At 33.1% G+C, this 22,033-nt stretch overlaps 1 protein-coding gene and 1 pseudogene across 2 annotated transcripts; one reads left to right on the top strand and one right to left on the bottom strand.

Annotated features, from left to right (window-relative positions):
* Positions 1-2,798: 2,798 nt before the first annotated feature.
* On the bottom strand, positions 2,799-5,928 carry LOC134230679 (cyclin-dependent kinase 2-interacting protein-like). 2 transcript variants are annotated; one of them, XM_062712517.1, is made up of 5 exons: positions 5,803-5,928; positions 4,650-4,809; positions 3,844-3,946; positions 3,521-3,635; positions 2,799-3,311 (listed from the first exon to the last, which is right to left on the bottom strand). In XM_062712517.1, exons 1-5 carry the CDS (start codon positions 5,864-5,866, stop codon positions 3,112-3,114), a joined length of 642 nt encoding a protein of 213 aa, XP_062568501.1. In that variant the 5' UTR covers positions 5,867-5,928; the 3' UTR covers positions 2,799-3,111. The 2 variants fall into 2 exon arrangements, with proteins under 2 accessions (XP_062568501.1, XP_062568500.1); XM_062712516.1 differs by having other exon boundaries at positions 3,521-3,638.
* A 363-nt stretch (positions 5,929-6,291) lies between these two features.
* Positions 6,292-15,019, top strand: LOC134230681 (cytochrome P450 4F4-like; annotated as a pseudogene).
* The last annotated feature ends 7,014 nt before the right edge of the window (positions 15,020-22,033 follow it).

Genomic DNA, 22,033 nt, shown 5'->3' on the forward strand with positions numbered 1-22,033 from the left:
GATTGTAAAATTGCAGTAGTGCAGTGCATCTTCTGTACATGTACAAAGAACAATATTTATTCGGTGTCCTCGGGCTAAACTGTCAAATCAAACTCGTATAAAGTAGAAGAATGTTGAGAAAATGCAGGAGACTGCAAGTTAGAACATTTGCACTGTTCTAGGTCACATAGAAGTCTTGTTCAGTCTGATAAATGTATCATCTTTTTAAAATTTTCAAACATTTCAAAAATTCTTTTTCCTTGTAAATATGAAGTTTAGAACTACAAGGCTGGAAAACAAGATGTTTACTATAAACTTAAAGTCAGTACATATTTGATGATACTACCATCAAGTGTTTGCCTTCTTTGAAAGCTTCTGTATTTTGTGACGCTTCACACTTGACCTGTTTTTGTGAAAGTACAGCTGATTTTAGGTGTCCATCGATGGATATTTAATTCTCCAATTTTATTTGGTGTCTCAAATACAATTGTTAGGGGGTTCTTTTCTGCCATTAGAGTTTCCTTTAATGACAAAGTAATGTCAATAATCCCCATACCATTCAAATTTTACCATTATTGATGTGTTTCTCAAAAATACCAGTATCAGAGCTCCTATGTAAAATAACATAATCAAAATACCAAAATAAATGAATGTAAGTATGAAATACGTCTATGAATCCATGTTTTAACAGTTGTCATTGTTTGTTATGACTTATTTTATTCATAGTCAGGTTCGAGTAAATATTTAGGTACAAGTCACACGTTAAAAATGTTTGTATGCATCACCTTTAATACAATTTGCATGACGGTGCACTCCAAACACATATAAGGGATCGGGGCATTTGTAATGGTTTAGCAGAGGAAGGTGCACAAAGGAAGAAATATTTTCTTGGCATGATTTTACACCACTGAAGAAAAAACAAGTATTTTCTAAGGAGCAAGAAACCTTCAACTTCTATTTAAAAGAAGAAAGTTTTAAATATGTGAAGTGTTCATTAAAATCAAACAACAAAATGAGACAAAATATCCAAATGCCTATACAAAAGCGAATAAAAATAAAAAAGATTTACCTTTGGTATTTATTCCCGTCCAATTTGTCACATAAATGTGGGTGATTCGCTTGAATGCTCACGACCTCCGACCTCTTCGCTATCTTTGATGACTTGTCTAATCTTTCAATATTTTTTTTTTCAAAATGCAGGAGTTTTTTTCCAAACTCTAATGCTGATGGTAATTTAGACACGGTCTGAACAATCGATTGGATTTAAACAATTTTTTCGCAAATATTTTTATCTCCTAAAAAAACTTACGCTCATTTATTCAAACCCAAATACAGTATTTTCTCTAAACTAGCATTACTAGTACTAAACCAGTTTTAGTAATTTTAAACACATACCTAAAATTATTCTAGATCTTTCCACTCTTCTGTTTATTTACAGATGTCAATATTCGTCAGATTAAAAACTATTTAAACACCACCCGCAAGAGGCTGTACCCTCACGCCTCAGCAAAAATTTTCGCTTTACATCTGACTTTTATATTGTCGATATAACAGTATACATGTACGTCTTGAGTTCTTACTGTATATTTTTAAATTTATCTTTAAGTACCCTTTAATGACACAAAATTAGCATCTCTTCTAACAAATGGATTTCAATTATTCAATATCATGTTTCAAAAAGATTTATGCGTGTTTATTTGCTGTTTAAAGTCCCTCTCGAGAATGTTTTAATTCACATGTAGACGCCACCAATTGCCGGTGGAGGGCTGTAAATTTTTACCTATACTCGGCACTCAGGCTCATTTAGCATTGAGGTTTCATTTACTACGACACGGGACCTCGGTTTATACGGTCTCATCCGAAGTACCGGTCTCCACGTCCAACAGTATGATCGAACCCGCGACGTAAAGATCAACTTACTTCGCGACTGTAGAGCAGACGCTCTAACCACTGCGCCACTTGATCAGCTAACTTGATCCCTCCCTACTCAATGACCCTGAGTGCCGAGTATAGGACAAAATTTGCAGCTCTCCACCGATAAGTGGTGGCGTCTCCATATGAGTGAAAAATTCTCGAGGGGGACGTTAAACAAATACATTGTACAATAAACATACATACAATCAATCAAAATCACTACGAGCTACGTTTTGACGTCGTCAGTGTTGCGCCGATAGCTGATTTGTTAGATTCGTTTACCTGAGAGGAAAATGTTATTTACAGAGATATTTCATTGAATTTTTTATACATTACTTGAAAAATGTTGACCATGATCTATGCCAACTTGATAGTCTATAATAATATAGGTCTATCGATTCTGACAAGTTGAGTTTCTTTCTTTAAAGCTATATTCTTTAACTTTTTCGCAGCCTTACAGACCCCCCCCCCCCCTCTCCTTGAGTTGTCAATTAACCGTTTGTATTTATTGGTTATTATAATTAATTAATTTAAAAAGCTTTTCTGATAAATAAATTTAGAATAAGAAATTGATTTTGCTTGGCTCCATATTTGTTACAGGCATTAAAGCGTGGAAGGAAAATCAATGGTGGGGTTAATCAGGGCCTAAAAATAAAAAATTAACATACTATTTTACAGTTTTAACAAGAACCCAGGTACTCGATCCGAAAATCATCTAAGTAGCTGATTATAAAAAACTGACTTATTTCACATCCTTAATTATTATTCAATCATTTATTCAATTACTAGTACTATTTCATCATTCCTACAGATATAACCACAGTACTAGTAATACATCTGAATTGAAATAGTATTAAATTTTGAAATATCCTTTTTTTGTTTTAATAAAAAAATGCAACAGGTAATCTATGCCAGGGACATTTTATTCTGATACATGTCCTTAAAGCAACATTATTCACAAGATCACTCATATTTTTGTCCGACTCCATGCAGTCCTCTATTCCAGTTTTCCTTCTATGAAAGCAAAGTATAGTTCCTCAATCTTTTTTGATAAGCTAAATATGAACAACACTCTTCTTTTTAACTTTCTAGCACATTTTTGACAATGTTGAAAATGTTAAGGGATTGAAAATAAGAGTCACATTAAACCTTCTTGGAATTACTTTTTGTCTGTCAGCTGGCCATACCATTCTGAAACAATCATTTTTATTGGTTCATTCATGACTGATGACCTGTCTCAGTGAGCATGCTCTGTAGCAGAAGATCTGCCCTATCTTCAATATAAGGCTGGTGTACCCAGGCAGATGTAAAGAACATGACCGAATCTCTACTGTCAGCATGGCAGACATTTTCATAGATAGACTGCTTAAGTTCCAACTCTTTCTGATACATTGTTGACAGTTCTTTGGCTGCTGATACTGAATTGAAATAAAACACAGCTACATGTATTTAAAAATTCCAGGGTAAAGTACATGTAGTTAATGCTTTTGAAATGAATATATTGTGAACATTCAAGTTTCCTTGAATACGGTAGTTTAAAAATACACAAATCCAGAAAGTACCATTGAAATAAAGGTCATTTTTTCATTACTAAATCTTGTCTTCAATAATTTAACCACTGACTTACCAAAGTCTTGTGTGGACCAAGTTTGGAACAGCACTTCTGAATTATTCTTGTATTGTGACAGTGTCTGAACTCCCTGAAACTTTGCTGCAACTGTGCCAATCTTTAAAACTACTTTCTTCTGAGCAAAGAAAAAGAAAAATATATTTCCAGTGCTTTAGTTTTTGTAAAATGTAAATTATATGAATGCTACTGTAAAACTGATACTGTTATTGTTTTCATATACATGTAAGAAGTTAAAATTCTGGGCATGTTTTAAAACACAACCATAAAACATAAAGTAAATCATTTTGAAGTGACATGTTAATACATTTATATAATTTTACCAATTTTTGCACACAGCTCTGCAAGTTTTCACAAAGAGACTCTAACTTCAGAAAGTCAGCTGAGTTATCAGGTTTCTCTGTATTTTCTTCTTCATATTGTAATCTTTAATAAGATAAAACAGTCTTTCATTATTATATAAAATTATGTATTTATTGCAAATCCTATCCAACTTGACTTGTGTCAATTAAACATGCCACCGCCAATGACAAAAACTCAGGAGAGAAAATATATCTACCATTCTTCACTTCTGCTCAAGTAAATATGTTTGGAATACTAATTTTCCTTTAGTTAAATATTGGTTAACATAACATGTTCAAGTTAAACATAAGTTTTCCTTCAACTGTGGTTCCTTAACTTTTTCATTACATGTATCAATCAACACAAGTAGGCAACAAGTTGAGAATGAGATTTGGAAGAACTAAAATTCTTCAAAACTGCAAGAAACACAGATACTGTAAACTAAATTTTATTCGTATCATTTTTATTCACAATTTGTCAGCTTGATTTCAATCTGTGGCAATTAAAATTCATGACCCAGAAAATATTTCCTACAAATACAAAGCAAAATAAATGTCTAGCAGCGTTTAATATTTGCAAGTTAAAATAGCTAGGACACGAAACTTGTGGATATTTTTTCGCACATGGGTATAAAATAATAAAAATTGGTTTACAGAATGGAGTACCACAATATGTAATTACAGATATTCACCTACATAATAGTGAACGGTGAGCCAAAACAAGAATTTCTGCACATGACTGATGAAAGATATTGCAGGAATCTGGGGAAAATAAGTGTCATGCTTACATATGAGAAATTCTGATGTTTGCTATTTCTGTTATGATTTCTGTTCCTTCCCGATTAGTTTTTGTCCATTTCTGTATAGCATTGTGTATATCAGCACATCCATCTTTAATCTGTCTCTCGTTCCCTGTCAGATTGGCAGTTTTACTAGATTTTGCTACATCTGAAAATAATTAAACTGTCAATAAAAATATTGAAACTTTGTTAATCACAATTTGAACCTTAAATAATTTTAATGAATTTTATCATCAATTAAAAAATTCCCCATTCAATCATTAAATCAATTAAAAACTCTCCTTTTAAATAAAAATTTTGTCTTTGAAATAGTACTGATGACAGAGAGAAGATTGCTCTTTTTTGATTTTGGGGGTATGTTGAACCTTCGCAGATTGAGACACATTGATAAAAATCTCCAATTTTTAGGCCCAAACTCCTATAAATGGTGAAAACTTTAAAGATATCCAGTGCACTGCAACAATATTGACTAACTGCATACACATCTATTATAACTCAAGCCTCTGAATTTCTATCAATAAGGCGTTATACGCTTGATTACCCGGTAGGTGATATACATACCCCCTCTATATATAAATATACTATTTATTTATATATAGAGGGGTTATATATATATCACTCTAATCAAGCATATAACAGGTCGAGTCCAAAGACTATTTCTTAACCTATGTAGCTATTAATAGCTACGTAGGTATTTAAACCTATCCAAAGTAGCTATTTTCTACCTACTTTCTGTTTTACTTGCATCTTGTGGCCAAATGCAGGAACGGCGCAACATGGTGAGCTCAAAATTCCTAGATACAGTCACACTGATGATGGGTATGACAAAAATTTTGCCAAAAAATGATTCCTTCATATATTATCAATTTCGCATTGAAACTACTGTAAAATTGCTGAAAGTGTGACTGTATCAAAAAATATGGCATTCACCATGTTGTGCCATTCAGTCTATTGGCCACGAAGTGCAGATTATGCAAAAAGTAGGTAAAAATAGCTACTTTGGGTAGGTTTAAATACCTACTTAGCTATTAATAGCTACGTAGATAGAAACAGTCTTTGGACTTGACCTGTATAGCGGCTTATTGATAGAAATTCAGAGGCCTGTGAGTCTAACTATAGTAAGCATGGAAAGCACACATACTATTCAACCGAACAGGAGAAAAAAGTTTGTCCATGCTACTTTGATCATCTTCTTTTCTGGACATTTCACCATGCACCTCTATTTCTTATTTTCTCAATCTAGCACCTGCAACTCACATGTTTGTTTACGAAATTCAAAACCGGATGTTAAATGGATCAAACTATGTTCGTAATTATTTCGTAGAGAATACCTATTCCCGTAAAGGTTTTTGCATTAATTCTTTCGAATTTACCAGAGACATATAAAACCATATATGTCTCTGAATTTACTTAAAAATTGATTAGGCCTAAATTTTCCGATCTCTTTATATTTATTTTTTAAAATATATTATTTATTGCACCTAGAGACAACAAAATCACATTGTATCTCACACGAATAATTTTATGTACCGTTTATCTTTCTCGAAACCGAAAATGAAAATAGCACCAAAACAACAGACATGAAAAAGAGGAAAAAAGTTTTGAGTTTTTAAAGTACAGAAGACTTTTTAGGAGATAGAGTGAACGATGTCGTCATTAAATAATACTATATCTTCCATTATGAACTTGTTGAAATGGATAAAAATTGATGCCATTAACTCCAAATCCATTATTATTGGGATGGTATCATTGATGTTGATGGTAGTCATTAAGAAAATATTTGATTTCTGTTTGTGGTACCGACATTACATAAAAATAATGAAACAGATCCCTGGTCCAGAGAATACACACTGGCTTTATGGAAATTTGCATCTGGTAAGATGTAGTACTTTCTTCATCATTCATGCACGTGGGCTTGCTCCTGGTGTGTAAACAAATATTTACTAAAAAAAAAAAAAGACATACTAAAACCAAAACTGCTGTTGTTTTATTATTACTGCATATGATATTTAAAATAAAATAATTATTACACGCCGGGTGCAAGCCCCTGTGATTCATGTTTATAATAATAGCTCCATAGGCACTCCCCATATCTTAATTGTACATCGATCCACTACGTATACTATACCCCTTATGTTTATAGTATAGTAGATGTATATTTTTTTTTTAACAATTAAGATGGGAATGCTTATGGGTAGTGTTAGCATGCAGATACCACAGAGCAACAGATAGATCCATCCAATAACAAAATCATATAATATTTGGGGGTAAAAAAAAATTGCAAACTTCAGCTAACATTTCTTACAATACATGTGTTCCACGAGAGAGTAGATTTGTCCTACAGTGAGGGCATGTAGAGGTTTTTTTTATCATCGATCCCTTACAATGGAGTTAGAGAGGATATAGTAATGCGCTTCACAGAGCTTGTAGGTGTGTTAGTTTGGCCTTGTGCAAGACGGAAGTGCATCTGGATCAGTGTCAACTGCTGCCATGATTTATAAATCTATATACATTTCGAATGCACATGCCCCACTTCACAGTGTCCTTGTTCTAACTAGCATTCCCCTACCTTGGCTTAGGCAAGGAATCCTGTTTAACTTCAACTTCAATTCTTGATTCACATGTCAACAATTCCAAACATTAAAAGAAAATGTGTGTAAAATGCAAGCTAGAGTTATGCACTGCTGTAATTAGGACTCTACTCTGCAAATACTCTATACTTGTCAGTCTGGTCATATGTCTGTCCATTTGAGTTTATTAATAATCCAGAGCATATCTTGTCTCCTCTTCAGTCTTGGCCCAGTCAAACTTTGCCCATTTAAGGCCTGTGGGAATGGTGCAGTGACCTTGAACCAATTTTCTAGATGAAAGTCATGGTTGTAAACCTCTCTATTGAAATCCTTGTATTAGCTAATTTATTTTGTGATAGAGTGCCTTGGGCAGAGGGTGTGCAGTGACCTTGAAACACTTTTTTAAGATAACAGATCAAGGTCAGAAAATCTCTTCATGAAATCCTTGAAAAGATCTTTTTTTTTCTCTTTGGGTAAACTAAGCTCATACTTCATCTATTGACTGATTATGGGTAGGGATGAGTGCAATTACCCTGAACCAAATTTCCAGGTGAAGGAGAGGTGCAGTATTCTTGAACTGTGTCTAGATTAGTGGTCATACTTACAGTAAATCTCTGTCAAATTCTTGTCTTGAGATTTTTTCTTCCAATGGCCTCATTTGGCAGAAATTTCACCAAAACAAAGTTTCTTTAATCCTTAAGCCCTTTGCAAAGAGCTTGCCATCTGAGATTGTCACAACTCTGAATGTTTAGTTCATATTATTGTCCCCCACTTTCGCAAAAGTGGAGGGACATTAAATCTCATTTGTCTGTCCATCCAGCAGTCAGTCAGTCTGTCTGTCACAAAATCTTTAACCTTTGTCATAACTTTTGAATGAGAAGAGATAGGAAGAGATAGACAATGAAAGCAATTCTTTGAATTTGCTTACTATTAATTAATCTTATTTTTTATACATTTTCTAGCTGACAGAGAAACACTCAGACCAGCTGAAACTAGGAACTGAGCTGACAGCTAGATTCCCAAGAATGTACAAGTTCTGGGTTGGACCATTTAATGCCACTGTTGTTTTGAACCATCCTGAGACCATCAAACAAGTTTTGAAATATGCAGGTTATTGTTTAAATATTTTGGTATAAGTTTTTATATGCATTTAATACATCAATGTATCTTCATTTGGAAATGTCAGATTTCAAAGTACACTGTATCAAATCTTTGACTAAATCAAGCTAGATGTCAAAGATTGATACAGAGATATTTTTAAAAAATGTTTTCTTTTTTTCCAAAAAGGGTAATAAAGTGAAGAGAAGGTAAAAAGTTAATTAATACTTGTTTTAACATGAAATATCTAATATGAGTCAGGGTAAGTTAATATTGGTAAAATTTTCAAAATATTTTTCAAAATTCTTACGTCATATGTGCCAGTGTGTTTAGATGCGCTATTTAATATATTGCTTGGTGTAGTTTTGGTTGTGAATTTGGTTCATGGTGAAAAGATGTCTAAAGCAAATACATTAAAACCAATACTTATAACTAAACAACATTAAATGTCTAATCATAAAGACTTTTGAACATGTTCAAACTTTTTAAAAAAAAATTGAGGTTCTAATGCATTACATGAAATGTTAACATTTTTCCAAGTATTGTTGAATTACATAAGAGTATAGGATTTACTTCTGTTTCAATGTTTTCAGATGGATAAATGTACAATTAATTCTAAAATCTTAATAATGTACACTTTAACTGGAAAATCGTAAACTACATGACTGCTATAGGTTACAAATGCTTCTGCTAAATTTCCTGCTCCTGTTATAGCTAGTAATTTCTTTTTCGTAGCTCAGAATATTCCCATCAATAAATTCACATCTACCTGTAAAATGATATTTCCAGTTTTGATTAGAAGTGAACTGCTGCTGAAACAGTATTTTTCTGTGAATTTGTGGACTTCGGCTCTTTGTTAATAATTCAGCAATACATGAACTACTTTTGAGAAGCCTCAGTTAATTAATTAAATTTTCTATAGATTCCAAATCCATGGGCTTTGGAGGAGCTTACCGCCATGTTTATCCCTGGCTTGGGGAGGGACTCCTTTTAGCAGATGGACAGAGGTGGAGCCGAGCCAGGCGACTTTTGACCCCTGCCTTCCATTTTAAGATCTTGAAACCCTACATACACATCTACAACAAAGCTACGGATCTACTGCTGGTAACTTTAGTTGTTGTTCCTGATTTTATGAACAACGATGTCAGACACTGTTGGGAAAATGAAATCCATGTTTAGAATGCAGATTTATATTTAGTTTTAATATTCTGCTTGCAAGAATTCTACAGTAATACATAGTAATAACTATGTACAGGAAGACTCGCTTATAGCAAACATATACTTATAATAATGAATTGACCCTTATAGCAAACTGTTTTTCATTCCCCTAACCTTTGAAAAACCATATAGCGGGTTATTTTAGCGGGATGTTAATTTTGGCTTATTTTGGCGTTTTTATGGTAGCCTGCTAAACTTTTTATCGCTAAAATATTCAGTATACTTCTTATAGTGTTCATCTACAAAGAATTGAAACCCCGTGACCGCTAAAATAAATTACGCCAACATTATTGGCATACCTTTGAGCAGGCAAACCGCGAAATTTTACACCCGCCAAGAAAACCCGCTATACGGTATATTGAACAATAAATGGGTATGACGAAATACTGTTATAACGAAGCAAAATTGCCCGTCCCTAGCGCTATTTGCTTTAACCATGTTTTAATGTAATTGTTTAGGTATTTCTGATTATATTTATGATCAACTCATCAAAATTTTCTGTTGAATAGCATTAACATTTTAATTCTTTGACTTTTTTTGTATGAACTAAGATTTCTTATGAAAACAAATCTCTTTCGTAGCAAAAGTTTGAACATTATGCTGAGAGGGGAGAAAGTTTTGATCTTCTGAAGGAGATGAGTTTGTGCACCTTAGACATTCTTCTACAGTGTATCTTCTCCATGGAAACAGACTGCCAACAAAGGTTGCCTTTCTTAGCTCACCTGAGCCATAGGCTCAAGTGAGCTTTTCTGATTAAAATTACCTGGTAACCTGTTGTCACCATAGTTGTTGATGAATGGTTTATGTTGTCATAAACTTTTTAAAACAATTTGCCATGAACTCTTCACAATTTCACCTTCTTCTTTGGAACCACTGGGGCAACTTCAACCAAACTTGTTACAGGTCATTCTTGGGTGAAACAAGATTCACATTTGCTCTGATGAAGGGTCACAAACTTCTTCAAGGGAAGATAATTATGAATAAGAGAAGGTTCAATGGCATCTTTCAAAAATCTTAAAAACAGTGGGCCATTTGATTATTGACTCAAGTGAGCATTGTAGCCCATAGGCCTCTTGTTTAATTATGTACCAGTATTTAGATTTTGGTTACATGTTATTTTAAAGTTTTTCTCTTACCTGTTGATATACATATGTAGACATGTAAAAGTCGTATTATCAGTACATATACATGCATTCTGGCAGTACTAATATATGAATAAACTCATAGGTGTATTTTCTTTTCCTTAGGGAATCTGACTATATGTCAAGTCAGTTTTGAAACTCGGAGAAATTTGGAGCAAAAGAAACAGGTAACAGAAATGTATTTTGAATTCGTTTCTTTCATATTTCTAAAGATACAGTAAAACCACTGAATCTTGAACATCTATATCTCAAATATATATGTGAAATGCAGAAGGTTTTACAATGTGCTCATGTGTTCTATATATACAGTGAGATCTATATAGATTTATTTGTATTGTATATTCAAAAGTAATTTGGTTAAACCTGTATATTTTTACTTTGTTGTTTTTTTTTTTATAGAAAACTATGGCTCTTTCCAGATGTTATCTTCTACAACACAAGATGGGGCAAACAATTCAAAGAGCATTGTTCCAAAGTCCATGACATAGCACAGAACATTATTAAAAAGAGACAGCAAGAAATTGTAGGTGTTCTTGTGACATTCTCTTAAATTTTAGTTTAAATCAGCCATCTGTAAAAAATTGTCTGTTTGCTCTTACTTGACTGACTGACTTAAATGGTCAAACTCAAACCTTTTTTTAACCTCCGAGAAACAATTTTTATTTTTAATGTTCCAAAGTATTCTCATATATTAATATCCATTTTTTTTATCCTCATCTATTAATACCCATTTTTTTTTTATCCTGAGCATATATATATACAATTCTTTTTGAAGATGACCTCCAATTTTTTTTCTTCCTGCATTGCTTTTAATAATTTTAGAATTTTGTTTATAAGTATTTTAAAAACTCATATTTTTATGGGGTCACATGTTTGTAGGATCAATTAGATGGAATGGGTGAACGACCATACTTAGATTTTCTGGATCTGTTACTGCAAGCAAAAGATGAGGATGGAAATAAATTGACTGATGCTGAGATCAGAAGTGAAGTTGATACATTTCTATTTGAAGGTATATTCTCAAATGTTTGTTAAGATTTAATGCCAAATTCATGATTTTTCTCAAATCTAATTTTAAAAAAATGTAAATTTTCACAAAAAAATTTTTTTTTGTAAATCAATTGAATGAAATTATTCTGCACTTCTCACAAAAAACAATGGTACATGTAATATTATTGAAAAAAAATTCAATCACCAGCTGGCTTAATTTGAATATAAATTTAATCATTTATGTACAGGAAAACTTGCTTAAAATGAAGTGCCAGGAACAGACGATTTTGCTTTGTTACAATTGCAATTCTTTATTTGTTTTAGCTTCACAATATGTTTTAAATCCACAGGAGATGAAAATCTTTTCACTGTAAGTATCAATTCATAATAAGCGTGTTTGCTTTAAGCATGTTTTACAGTATACTCCACATACACATTCCAGGACATGACACCACTGCCTCCTCCATCAGCTGGTTGCTTCATTTGTTGGCCCAGCATCAGAACTATCAGCAGAGGGTCCAGCAGGAACTGGACACGATATGGACCTCAAAGTCAACGGAATATGTCCAGTGGTCAGTACATGTCTATGCTGTTTTATAAGATGTTACAGTAAATAAGTTTACAAACAAAAATTACAAAACAAATTTTTATGTTGGTTGTTTGTGCTTTGAAGAAATAAATGCTTTTAACAATAAAGCTATCTGATACCTGTATTTCCAGCAAGAAAAAAGGGAGAATATTGATATACATATGTACATGTATATTCGTAAACTATTTTTGTATGAACTTTGCCATTTGTTTTAACAAAAATAATTAGTGTGATGATTATTTCTATCTAATACTTGAAGGGAGGATTTACCTCATTTTGAGTACCTGACCATGTGTCTGAAAGAATCTTTAAGGGCATCATCCACAGTGCCAATCATCCAGCGACTAGTGCCAAGGGAAATAACCATTGATGGCAAAGATTTCCCACCAAACACTCTCTTCACAATAGCTATAAATAGTGTCCATCATAATCCAGCTGTATGGAAAAACCCAGATGAATATCTTCCAGAACGCTTCTCCAAGGAGAATATTTCCAACATAGATAATTTCTCTTACATCCCATTTTCTGCGGGTCCAAGGTAAATTTATAATATCATGAAATCACTGATTTACCTAAAGGGGTATGATTTTGTTGTATGAAGAGACCCACAAAATAAAATCCTCCATGAAATGTTGAAATTCATTCTGCAGTATAATGTTTCTCCTTCAACTACTGTATACAGGGTTATTTTCACCAGGATTATTTTCACCCTGCTTTATTTTTGCCCTTTCACACTTGCAAACAATTTTGCCCTGTTTTAAATTCGCCCAGTCACAATTTTGCTTAAGAAAATAAACTGTACTCTTTCAATTTGCCCCTTTGAAATTCGGTCGTCTGAGGCTAGGGCGAAAGTGGCGAAAGTAAAACGGGGATGAAAATTTCCCTGTATACATTATTTATTCATATTCCTGTGTAATTTTTATTACTGTAGATCACTATATTTTCGCGACACCTTATTTTCGCGACTTAGCTATGTGGTATTTATAAGCGAGACAAAATTTTCGCGAGTTGTGGTTTTTGTTTTATATAAATATTAATAATACAAATATACGCGAGAATAAAATTTTCGCGAGCAGACAGACTCGCGTAATTACGCGAAAATAAAGTTCTCGCGAATAAAAAGTGATTTACAGTACACAAAAATAAAAGATTTTACAGTACCCATGTTTTCTTTTATTCCCTTTTAATACAAGAAGAATACTTTTTAAAACAAATACTCATTTTAATTTAGGAATTGTATTGGCCAGAACTTTGCATTAAATGAAGAAAAGGTGGTCCTTTCAAGAATATTAAGAAAGTAAGTCTTCTTATTTAAAAAATGTAAAATATCTCATCATGATCAATTGTGCAGGCCTGTTTCATTTGCCATGGATTATTTCCAATGACCTTTGTTTGCCGTATTTAGTTTTTTTCTGTCTCATTCTCTTTTTCAGTTTCACCGTGACTCTGGACCCAGGCTTTACTGTAGAGAAAAAGATTGGCCCTGTGTTGAAGGCAGAGAGAGGGATTCATGTGTTTCTCACCAAGCGAAACATCAGATAATTTCCATTTTAACACCAAGCTGTTACAATAGCACATTACCTTTGATATTGAAAGCTGGGAAATTTATACTCATCACTTTTTAATTCTCCTGCAGCTTATTTTTGATATTTACAGTTTTATGTGATTTTAAGGAAATTAGCTGTTAATTTGTTTCAAAGTTACCCTTCTTCAAGTGCCAAGAAAGATAACTCATGCAGAGATGTAACAGTGTGATATTCTTTTAAAAAAGAATTTGAAATCATCACCAGTAATGCTAAAATTGGATGAATGCTAAAGTTTTCACTTAAAGTATATGTTTATAATTTTGTTATTGTTTATGGTTATAATTAGTGTTGGCAAATCGGACGATTTTTAGTAACCGGTTACTCGCTTCATCTTCTGATCCAGTACCCGGTTACTCGGATGATTTTTGGTAAAAGTATCGATATCTACTATTTAACTTATTCTATACTTATCAGTAGTAGTAATGCACAAATACACTGTATAGGGGCATTATATTTACAAAACACACATACGATATCGCCATATATTTACGATGTTAAGATAAAGAAAATTAATAGGGAATTCGGCCGACGAAGAAGACAAATAAATACGCCATCGTCAATCACCATTTTACACTTTCCTTGCCAGACCCCGAAATATGTCGCAATCAAGTAGAATAACTATGCTCCATAATTAATAGTTACATAATTATGTGATATGTGGAGTGTCCAGTAAATCGCTGGTTTCCGAATATTTTAAGCTTAGGTGATTAAACAGATTTTGAATCAGCTGTTCTTTTGTTACAACTCCAACCTTATTATGTCTGCGGCGGCATCTCGTTAAATTATCAAATGGCAGAGGTAATTATAACTCAGGCCAAACAATCAAAGCTATCAATTATATAAACTGTGAAAACTAATCAAAACAATTTGATCCACTAGAACCATGCACTAGATTAAGTCTAACGGTACCCCGAATTAAGGAAATGTGTAAGTTAGGATACATTTTAATTATAAAATATTCATTTTATATGCTTTTACTATGTAGAATTTATTTTATCCGAGTAACCGAGTAGCAGTTTTACTAACCGATACTCGCATCGTTCGACGGTTAACCGGTTAACCGGATACTCGTTGCCAACACTAGTTATAATACAGTTTTTAGGTTTTTTTTATGCTTTGTTTGTTTTGTTTTTATTTTTGTTTTCAATTTAGTTGTTTTTAAATTCATTCATTACTCAGATCTTATATATATATATTCAATATATGTGTTTGTATTGGTTATAAATAGCAATAGCTTCCTTTCTCTCTATAAATAATTGATAAACATGCAATTGTATGTATAAAATTATATGTGTCAGTATACATGTACCTACTTGCATGACAATAGATTTTGTATGATTTAACATCCCCCACCCCTACACCAGGATGCTAGCTGAGGTCCATAGTGATATACCTATGACGATGTGTGTCCGAGGTATATAAGGAGCATAGGGACGTTAACTGAGGCTTTTACTTGTAGGAGTACCCCCACCCCATACCCATGGCATATTAACAACTTATATGTAAATGTTTGCTTATGTTAGCTTTGTTTACATTTATGGCATTGTCTAAAAAAAGTGCAACAGTGTGGAATTTGCTAACAACTCTCTCCTGAATGGAAGAGGATTGTACATTTAGGCCATGATTTGCGATAATACATTTATGGGGATATCTATGGCACGCCAAATTTACAAAAATGAGCTAAACCTAGTTTCACAATTGATAAACTAGGTTAATCGTTTTAAACTATAGTTTACAAACCGTAAACTATAGTTAACGGTTCGTTAAGTATAGTTTTCATCTGTGAAACTATATTTAACGGTTGTTAATTAACTATAGTTTACGAATGCTAATCTAAGTTTATCTGTCTGTAATAAACGTTAACAATAGATTTTGTTGATAAACATGGATTCACGTTTGTAAACTATAGTTTACAATCGTAAACTATAGTTAAGAGTTGTTAATCATAGTTTCACAAATCGTGAAACTATATTTATCAGATCGTTAACTATAGTTAACGGTTTGTAAACTATAGTTTACAAATCGTAAAACTGTATTTATCAGATAATCTATGTTTTGCAATCGCAAAATGATTGTTTTTGGTGTTAAGTATAGTTTACAGTTGTGAAACATAGATTATCGCGTTAACTATGGTTTACAGATGTAAAATATAGATTAACATTGTTAACTATAGTTTACAGTCCGTAAACTATAGTTTACAACCGATAAACCTAGTTTATCGACTGTGAAACTATGTTTATCTCATTTTTAGCTCTACTGGTCAGAGACCAGAAGAGCTTATGCGATAGTAATGCGTCCGGCGTCCGTCCGTCTGTCTAGCTGTCCATCTGTCTGTAAACAATTTTTCAAAACGCTACTCCTCGTACAATTTTAGTCTGATTTCAATATAACTTGGCACATAAGTAGACTACACTAAGATACATAAAATAATGCATCGGTTTTTGATTTCGATGAACGGTGTTGCCATGGTTACTAAAAATAGAATTTTTTGAGAAATTCCTTTAAAACGCTACTCCTTCTACAGTTTTGGTCTGATTTCAATATAACTTGGCACACAAGTAGACTACACAAAGATACATAAAATAGTGCATCGGTTTTTTATTTCGATGAACGATGTTGCCATGGTTACTAAAAATAGAATTTTCTGAGAAATTCCTTTAAAACGCTACTCCTTATACAGGTTTAGTCTCATTTCAATATCACTTGGCACACAAGTAGACTACACTAAGATACATAAAATAGTGCATCGGTTTTTTGATTTCGATGAACGATGTTGCCATGGTTACTAAAAATAGAATTTTCTGTGAAATTCCTTTAAAACGCTACTCCTTCTACAGTTTTAGTCTCATTTCAATATCACTTGTCACACAAGTAGACTACACTAAGATGCATAAAATAGTGCATCGGTTTTTGATTTTGATGAGCGGTGTTGCCATGGTTACTAAAAATAGAATGTTCTGAGAAATTCCTTTAAATCGCTACTCCTTCTACAGTTTTAGTCTCATTTCAATATCACTTGTCACACAAGTAGACTACACTAAGATACATAAAATGGTGCATCGGTTTTTGATTTCAATGAACGATGTTGCCATGGTTACTAAAAATAGAATTTTCTGAGAAATTCCTTTAAAACACCACTTCTTCTACAGTTTTAGTCTCATTTCAGTATCACTTGGCACACAAGTAGACTACACTAAGATACATAAAATAGTGCATCGGTTTTTGATTTCGATGAGAGGTGTTGCCATGGTTACTAAAAATAGAATTTTCTGAGAAATTCCTTTAAAACGCCACTCCTTCTACAGTTTTGGTCTGATTTCATTATCACTTGGCACACAAGTAAACTACACTAATTTACATATATTAGTGCATCGGTTTTTGATTTCAATGAACGGTGTTGCCATGGTTACTAAAAATAGAATTTTTTGAGAAATTCCTTTAAAACGCTACTCCTTCTACAGTTTTGGTCTGATTTCAATATAACTTGGCACACAAGTAGACTACACAAAGATACATAAAATAGTGCATCGGTTTTTTATTTCGATGAACGATGTTGCCATGGTTACTAAAAGTAGAATTTTCTGAGAAATTCCTTTAAAACGCTACTCCTTCTACAGTTTTAGTCTCATTTCAATATCACTTGGCACACAAGTAGACTACACTAAGATACATAAAATAGTGCATCGGTTTTTTGATTTCGATGAACGATGTTGCCATGGTTACTAAAAATAGAATTTTCTGTGAAATTCCTTTAAAACGCTACTCCTTCTACAGTTTTAGTCTCATTTCAATATCACTTGTCACACAAGTAGACTACACTAAGATGCATAAAATAGTGCATCGGTTTTTGATTTTGATGAGCGGTGTTGCCATGGTTACTAAAAATAGAATTTTCTGAGAAATTCCTTTAAATCGCTACTCCTTCTACAGTTTTAGTCTCATTTCAATATCACTTGTCACACAAGTAGACTACACTAAGATACATAAAATGGTGCATCGGTTTTTGATTTCAATGAACGATGTTGCCATGGTTACTAAAAATAGAATTTTCTGAGAAATTCCTTTAAAACACCACTTCTTCTACAGTTTTAGTCTCATTTCAATATCACTTGGCACACAAGTAGACTACACTAAGATACATAAAATAGTGCATCGGTTTTTGATTTCGATGAGAGGTGTTGCCATGGTTACTAAAAATAGAATTTTCTGAGAAATTCCTTTAAAACGCCACTCCTTCTACAGTTTTGGTCTGATTTCATTATCACTTGGCACACAAGTAAACTACACTAATTTACACATATTAGTGCATCGGTTTTTGATTTCAATGAACGGTGTTGCCATGGTTACTAAAAATAGAATTTTCTGAGAAATTCCTTTAAAACGCTATTCCTTCTACAGTTTTGGTCTGATTTCATTATCACTTGGCACACAAGTAAACTACACTAATTTACATATAATAGTGCATCGGTTTTTGATTTCAATGAACGGTGTTGCCATGGTTACTAAAAGTAGAATTTTCTGTGGAATTCCTTTAAAATGCTACTCCTTCTACAGTTTTGGTCTGATTTCAATATAACTTATCACACACGTACACTACACTAAGATACATAATTCTGTGCATCGGTTTTTGATCAGTACAAACCAGTAGAGCTACAGTCTCGACAGAGACTTCTGGTTGTGAATTTGGCATGCCATAGATATCTTTTAAGTAGGTGGGAGATTTTTTTTTTTGTTTCAACTTTTTATGTCAAATGATAAGAGAGATTATGCATGGAAGCAATCTTCTGTTTTCTTTGTTAATAAGGAAGATGCAAATTTTCTGGTGAAAATTGTGTTACAAGGTATATATTTTGTGATTTTTAGCTCTACTGGTCAGAGACCAGAAGAGCTTATGCGATAGTAATGCGTCCGGCGTCCGTCCGTCTGTCCGTCTGTCTGTCCGTGTTTACGAGAGTGCATTTATTGGGTATTTTTCCACAGGTACTTGGGTCGTGGTTTATAAATATTTATAATGTACCTTATTGATATGTAAAAAAAGTAAAGGTATGCAGGCTCCGTAATGGCGTCTGCTCAACTCGCTTGTTTACATGGTCTGTTTTCTTTAAAAAACGCTGCACCTACCGATATTTCTGCACCGGACGCCTCAGACCATTGATTACTAATTGTAAATATCCTCACATCTTGCAAATAATTCCTAAAAGGTGATTTTTAAACAATTTTTCAAAATTTTCGTTAACGTGCCCGGAACTAAGTGCAAATACTAAAACCCGAATCAAAATGAAGAATTCCGGCCATTAAGACACTCCAAAATTCTAGAGGCATTCCGAGAAAATTATAAATAGTTATGGAAATTTCAAGTTATATTTAAATTTCTCGGGATGCCTCTAGAATTTTGGAGTGTCTTAATGGCCGGAATTCTTCATTTTGATTCGGGTTTTAGTATTTGCACTTAGTTCCGGGCACGTTAACGAAAATTTTGAAAAATTGTTTAAAAATCACCTTTTAGGAATTATTTGCAAGATGTGAGGATATTTACAATTAGTAATCAATGGTCTGAGGCGTCCGGTGCAGAAATATCGGTAGGTGCAGCGTTTTTTAAAGAAAACAGACCATGTAAACAAGCGAGTTGAGCAGACGCCATTACGGAGCCTGCATACCTTTACTTTTTTTACATATCAATAAGGTACATTATAAATATTTATAAACCACGACCCAAGTACCTGTGTATTTTTCATGCCAAGAATGTACTTATTGGGTACATTTTGCTTATTGGGTATACCCAATAAGAAGTGTCGCTGAATATGCTTAAAACACCCTATTTGGGTATTTGCAGGTTAGTACCCAACAAAACTTGGACACGACGATTTGTCCAAAAAAGTGTCCAAAAAAGTTGCTTTCACGGACGCACCGTGTTTTGTTGTTTCAGTTTTACATTCGGAACTCTAAATTCTCGAGAGTTCCGAAAATCAACTTCCGTTGATCCTGATCATAACAACGTTTGTTTTCATGGAAAAAAATATGGCGACTAAGAAACACTTAATGTCAACAAGATTTTCTGATTGACAAGAGAAAAGGTAAGTTTATTCGATTAATATTTATTCATTGCTGGGTTCTTGTTTAAGGAAAATATATTTAATGTAATTTTGAAAACAATTGTGCACAAAATTAAAATAGATATATCGGAACAATTAATCCTAAGTTGCACTTTGTATTTTGAATTTTCTCTGTCTTTTTAACTCTCTTGAGGGCGAGAAGTATTTAGTAAATGATCGTATATTGTTAGATAATCTTTAATAAATCGAAAGTGTTTATTATTTAATTTTTATCATAACCAACTAAGTATGTTCTGACAATGTATATTGGAAAGGAAAATGAAAATTTTAACAATCGTGTGTTCATAAATCAGCTGTAAATTATCGGTTCATGTAGACAGTATTACAATCACAAAGTGAGCTGAGATGATGATAAATGGGATAATTGACAACAACTAAATAATTGTATATAAGTTTATCTCATCTGATATGAAACTTAAGAGATTCATTGCATTACTGAAAAACTTTCAGTCAAAACACCGGTAGTCACCCAAGTAGTCACAAAGCAAGTTTGGAGTCCGACGAAGAGGACCTTGACAGGACCTGTGTTGGAAAAATACCATAAGTAACCATAAGTAAGTAAAACATTGCTTCTTTCTGTCTTTGATTGTGATAATAGGTGTCTGCTTTATTTTGATTTTTTTTTAAATTATTGTTTTTGTCATTTGTTTTAATTAATTTAAAACAATACTGAAATTGATATAGGGCTACTATAACTATTTCACATGATGGGTGTGTAATTAGCATCGCGCTACACCCGGGGCTTCCATTTTTGAGGATGGGGCTGGTTTTTTTCTGCACTGAGGAATCCCCTTGAGCTATTAGGAATTTTAAAATACACATGTAATACATAAAAAGCACCACCGGTATTTTCACTCTTTTTTTGCTATTAAATTCCCTAATATGGAAATATTCCAGACAGCATGCTCATATTATCCATAAATCTCCACAACTGCATCCATTTTGCAGTACTACAAGACTGGTTTACTTAAAAACGGAACTTTTATTTCCTAATTTGAATTCCCCCCTTTCCCTTGTTTAATATAGCAATATTTGCTTGTACATATATGCCTCACGGATATCTCATTATTAAATGACTGCCGTCACGAGAAAAGGGCCCTTAAGGTCAAATTTTCATAAATTGACTTTTTATTAAATTTTTATAGTCGGACTCTGTCTGAATGCAAATATACATAAATTATGAAAATATCTCATTTTTTCAGTATTTTATAAGCATTTTAGTAAGGCCGCACCAAAATAACTTTGACGTTACTCACGGAAAAAGTTATGACGTCGCCTGCGTCTAATTCAATTTCCGGGGGGAAAAATTAAAATTACGTTATTTAAATAACATTAAACGTTTTGAGGATAATAAACTTGATTAAATATTTTTTTTCTTCCAAGCGATTAGTACGTACTTATTCCTAAGGGATTTAGTATGTTATTACTATTTTAATTCTATTTTAGAGCATATCTAGTAATTTCGTGAAGGGGGATGTGTGTATAGACTCTAGACAGAATCTAAGAACGGTTTATAATGTGTCCAGCAGGAAAAATAATAATTAAACCCACACAATTTTTTTTTATTCTGAATAATGTAGCTCAATTTATAAAGAATATAAAGTACTTGTAACATTAAAACATTAAGAGAGAGAGAGAGAGAGAGAGAGAGAGAGAGAGAGAGAGAGAGAGAGAGAGAGAGAGAGAGAGAGAGAGAGAGAGAGAGAGAGAGAAATCAGAAGGACACCGCGCGTAAAAACAGCAATCGTAACTACTCGGCCATTTCCGTGAACGATAAATAATATTTCTCTTTATGCTCTCCAGTGTCATTTAATTAATTTTACAAGTTCACTGAAGTTAGATTTTTGCACACACCTATAATCTTATGTAGACCATATCACATCCATATTAATGTAACACAAACACAAAGTTTGATGGATGTATTTGTCATTTACTCTTTCTCGGAAAAAGGCCGAGTAGTTACGAATGGCAAAAACGGGACTTCCCCATTCGTACGGAAATGGCCGAGTAGTTACGATTTGGGACATCCCCTCGCAAAAAAGCACATTCATCCCAATTTTTTTTTA

Source organism: Saccostrea cucullata, unplaced genomic scaffold (assembly GCF_032062105.1).
Source record: "Saccostrea cucullata isolate Sc308-1 unplaced genomic scaffold, CSIRO_AGI_Scuc_v1 ctg5568, whole genome shotgun sequence".
NCBI classification, from domain to species: domain Eukaryota; kingdom Metazoa; phylum Mollusca; class Bivalvia; order Ostreida; family Ostreidae; genus Saccostrea; species Saccostrea cuccullata.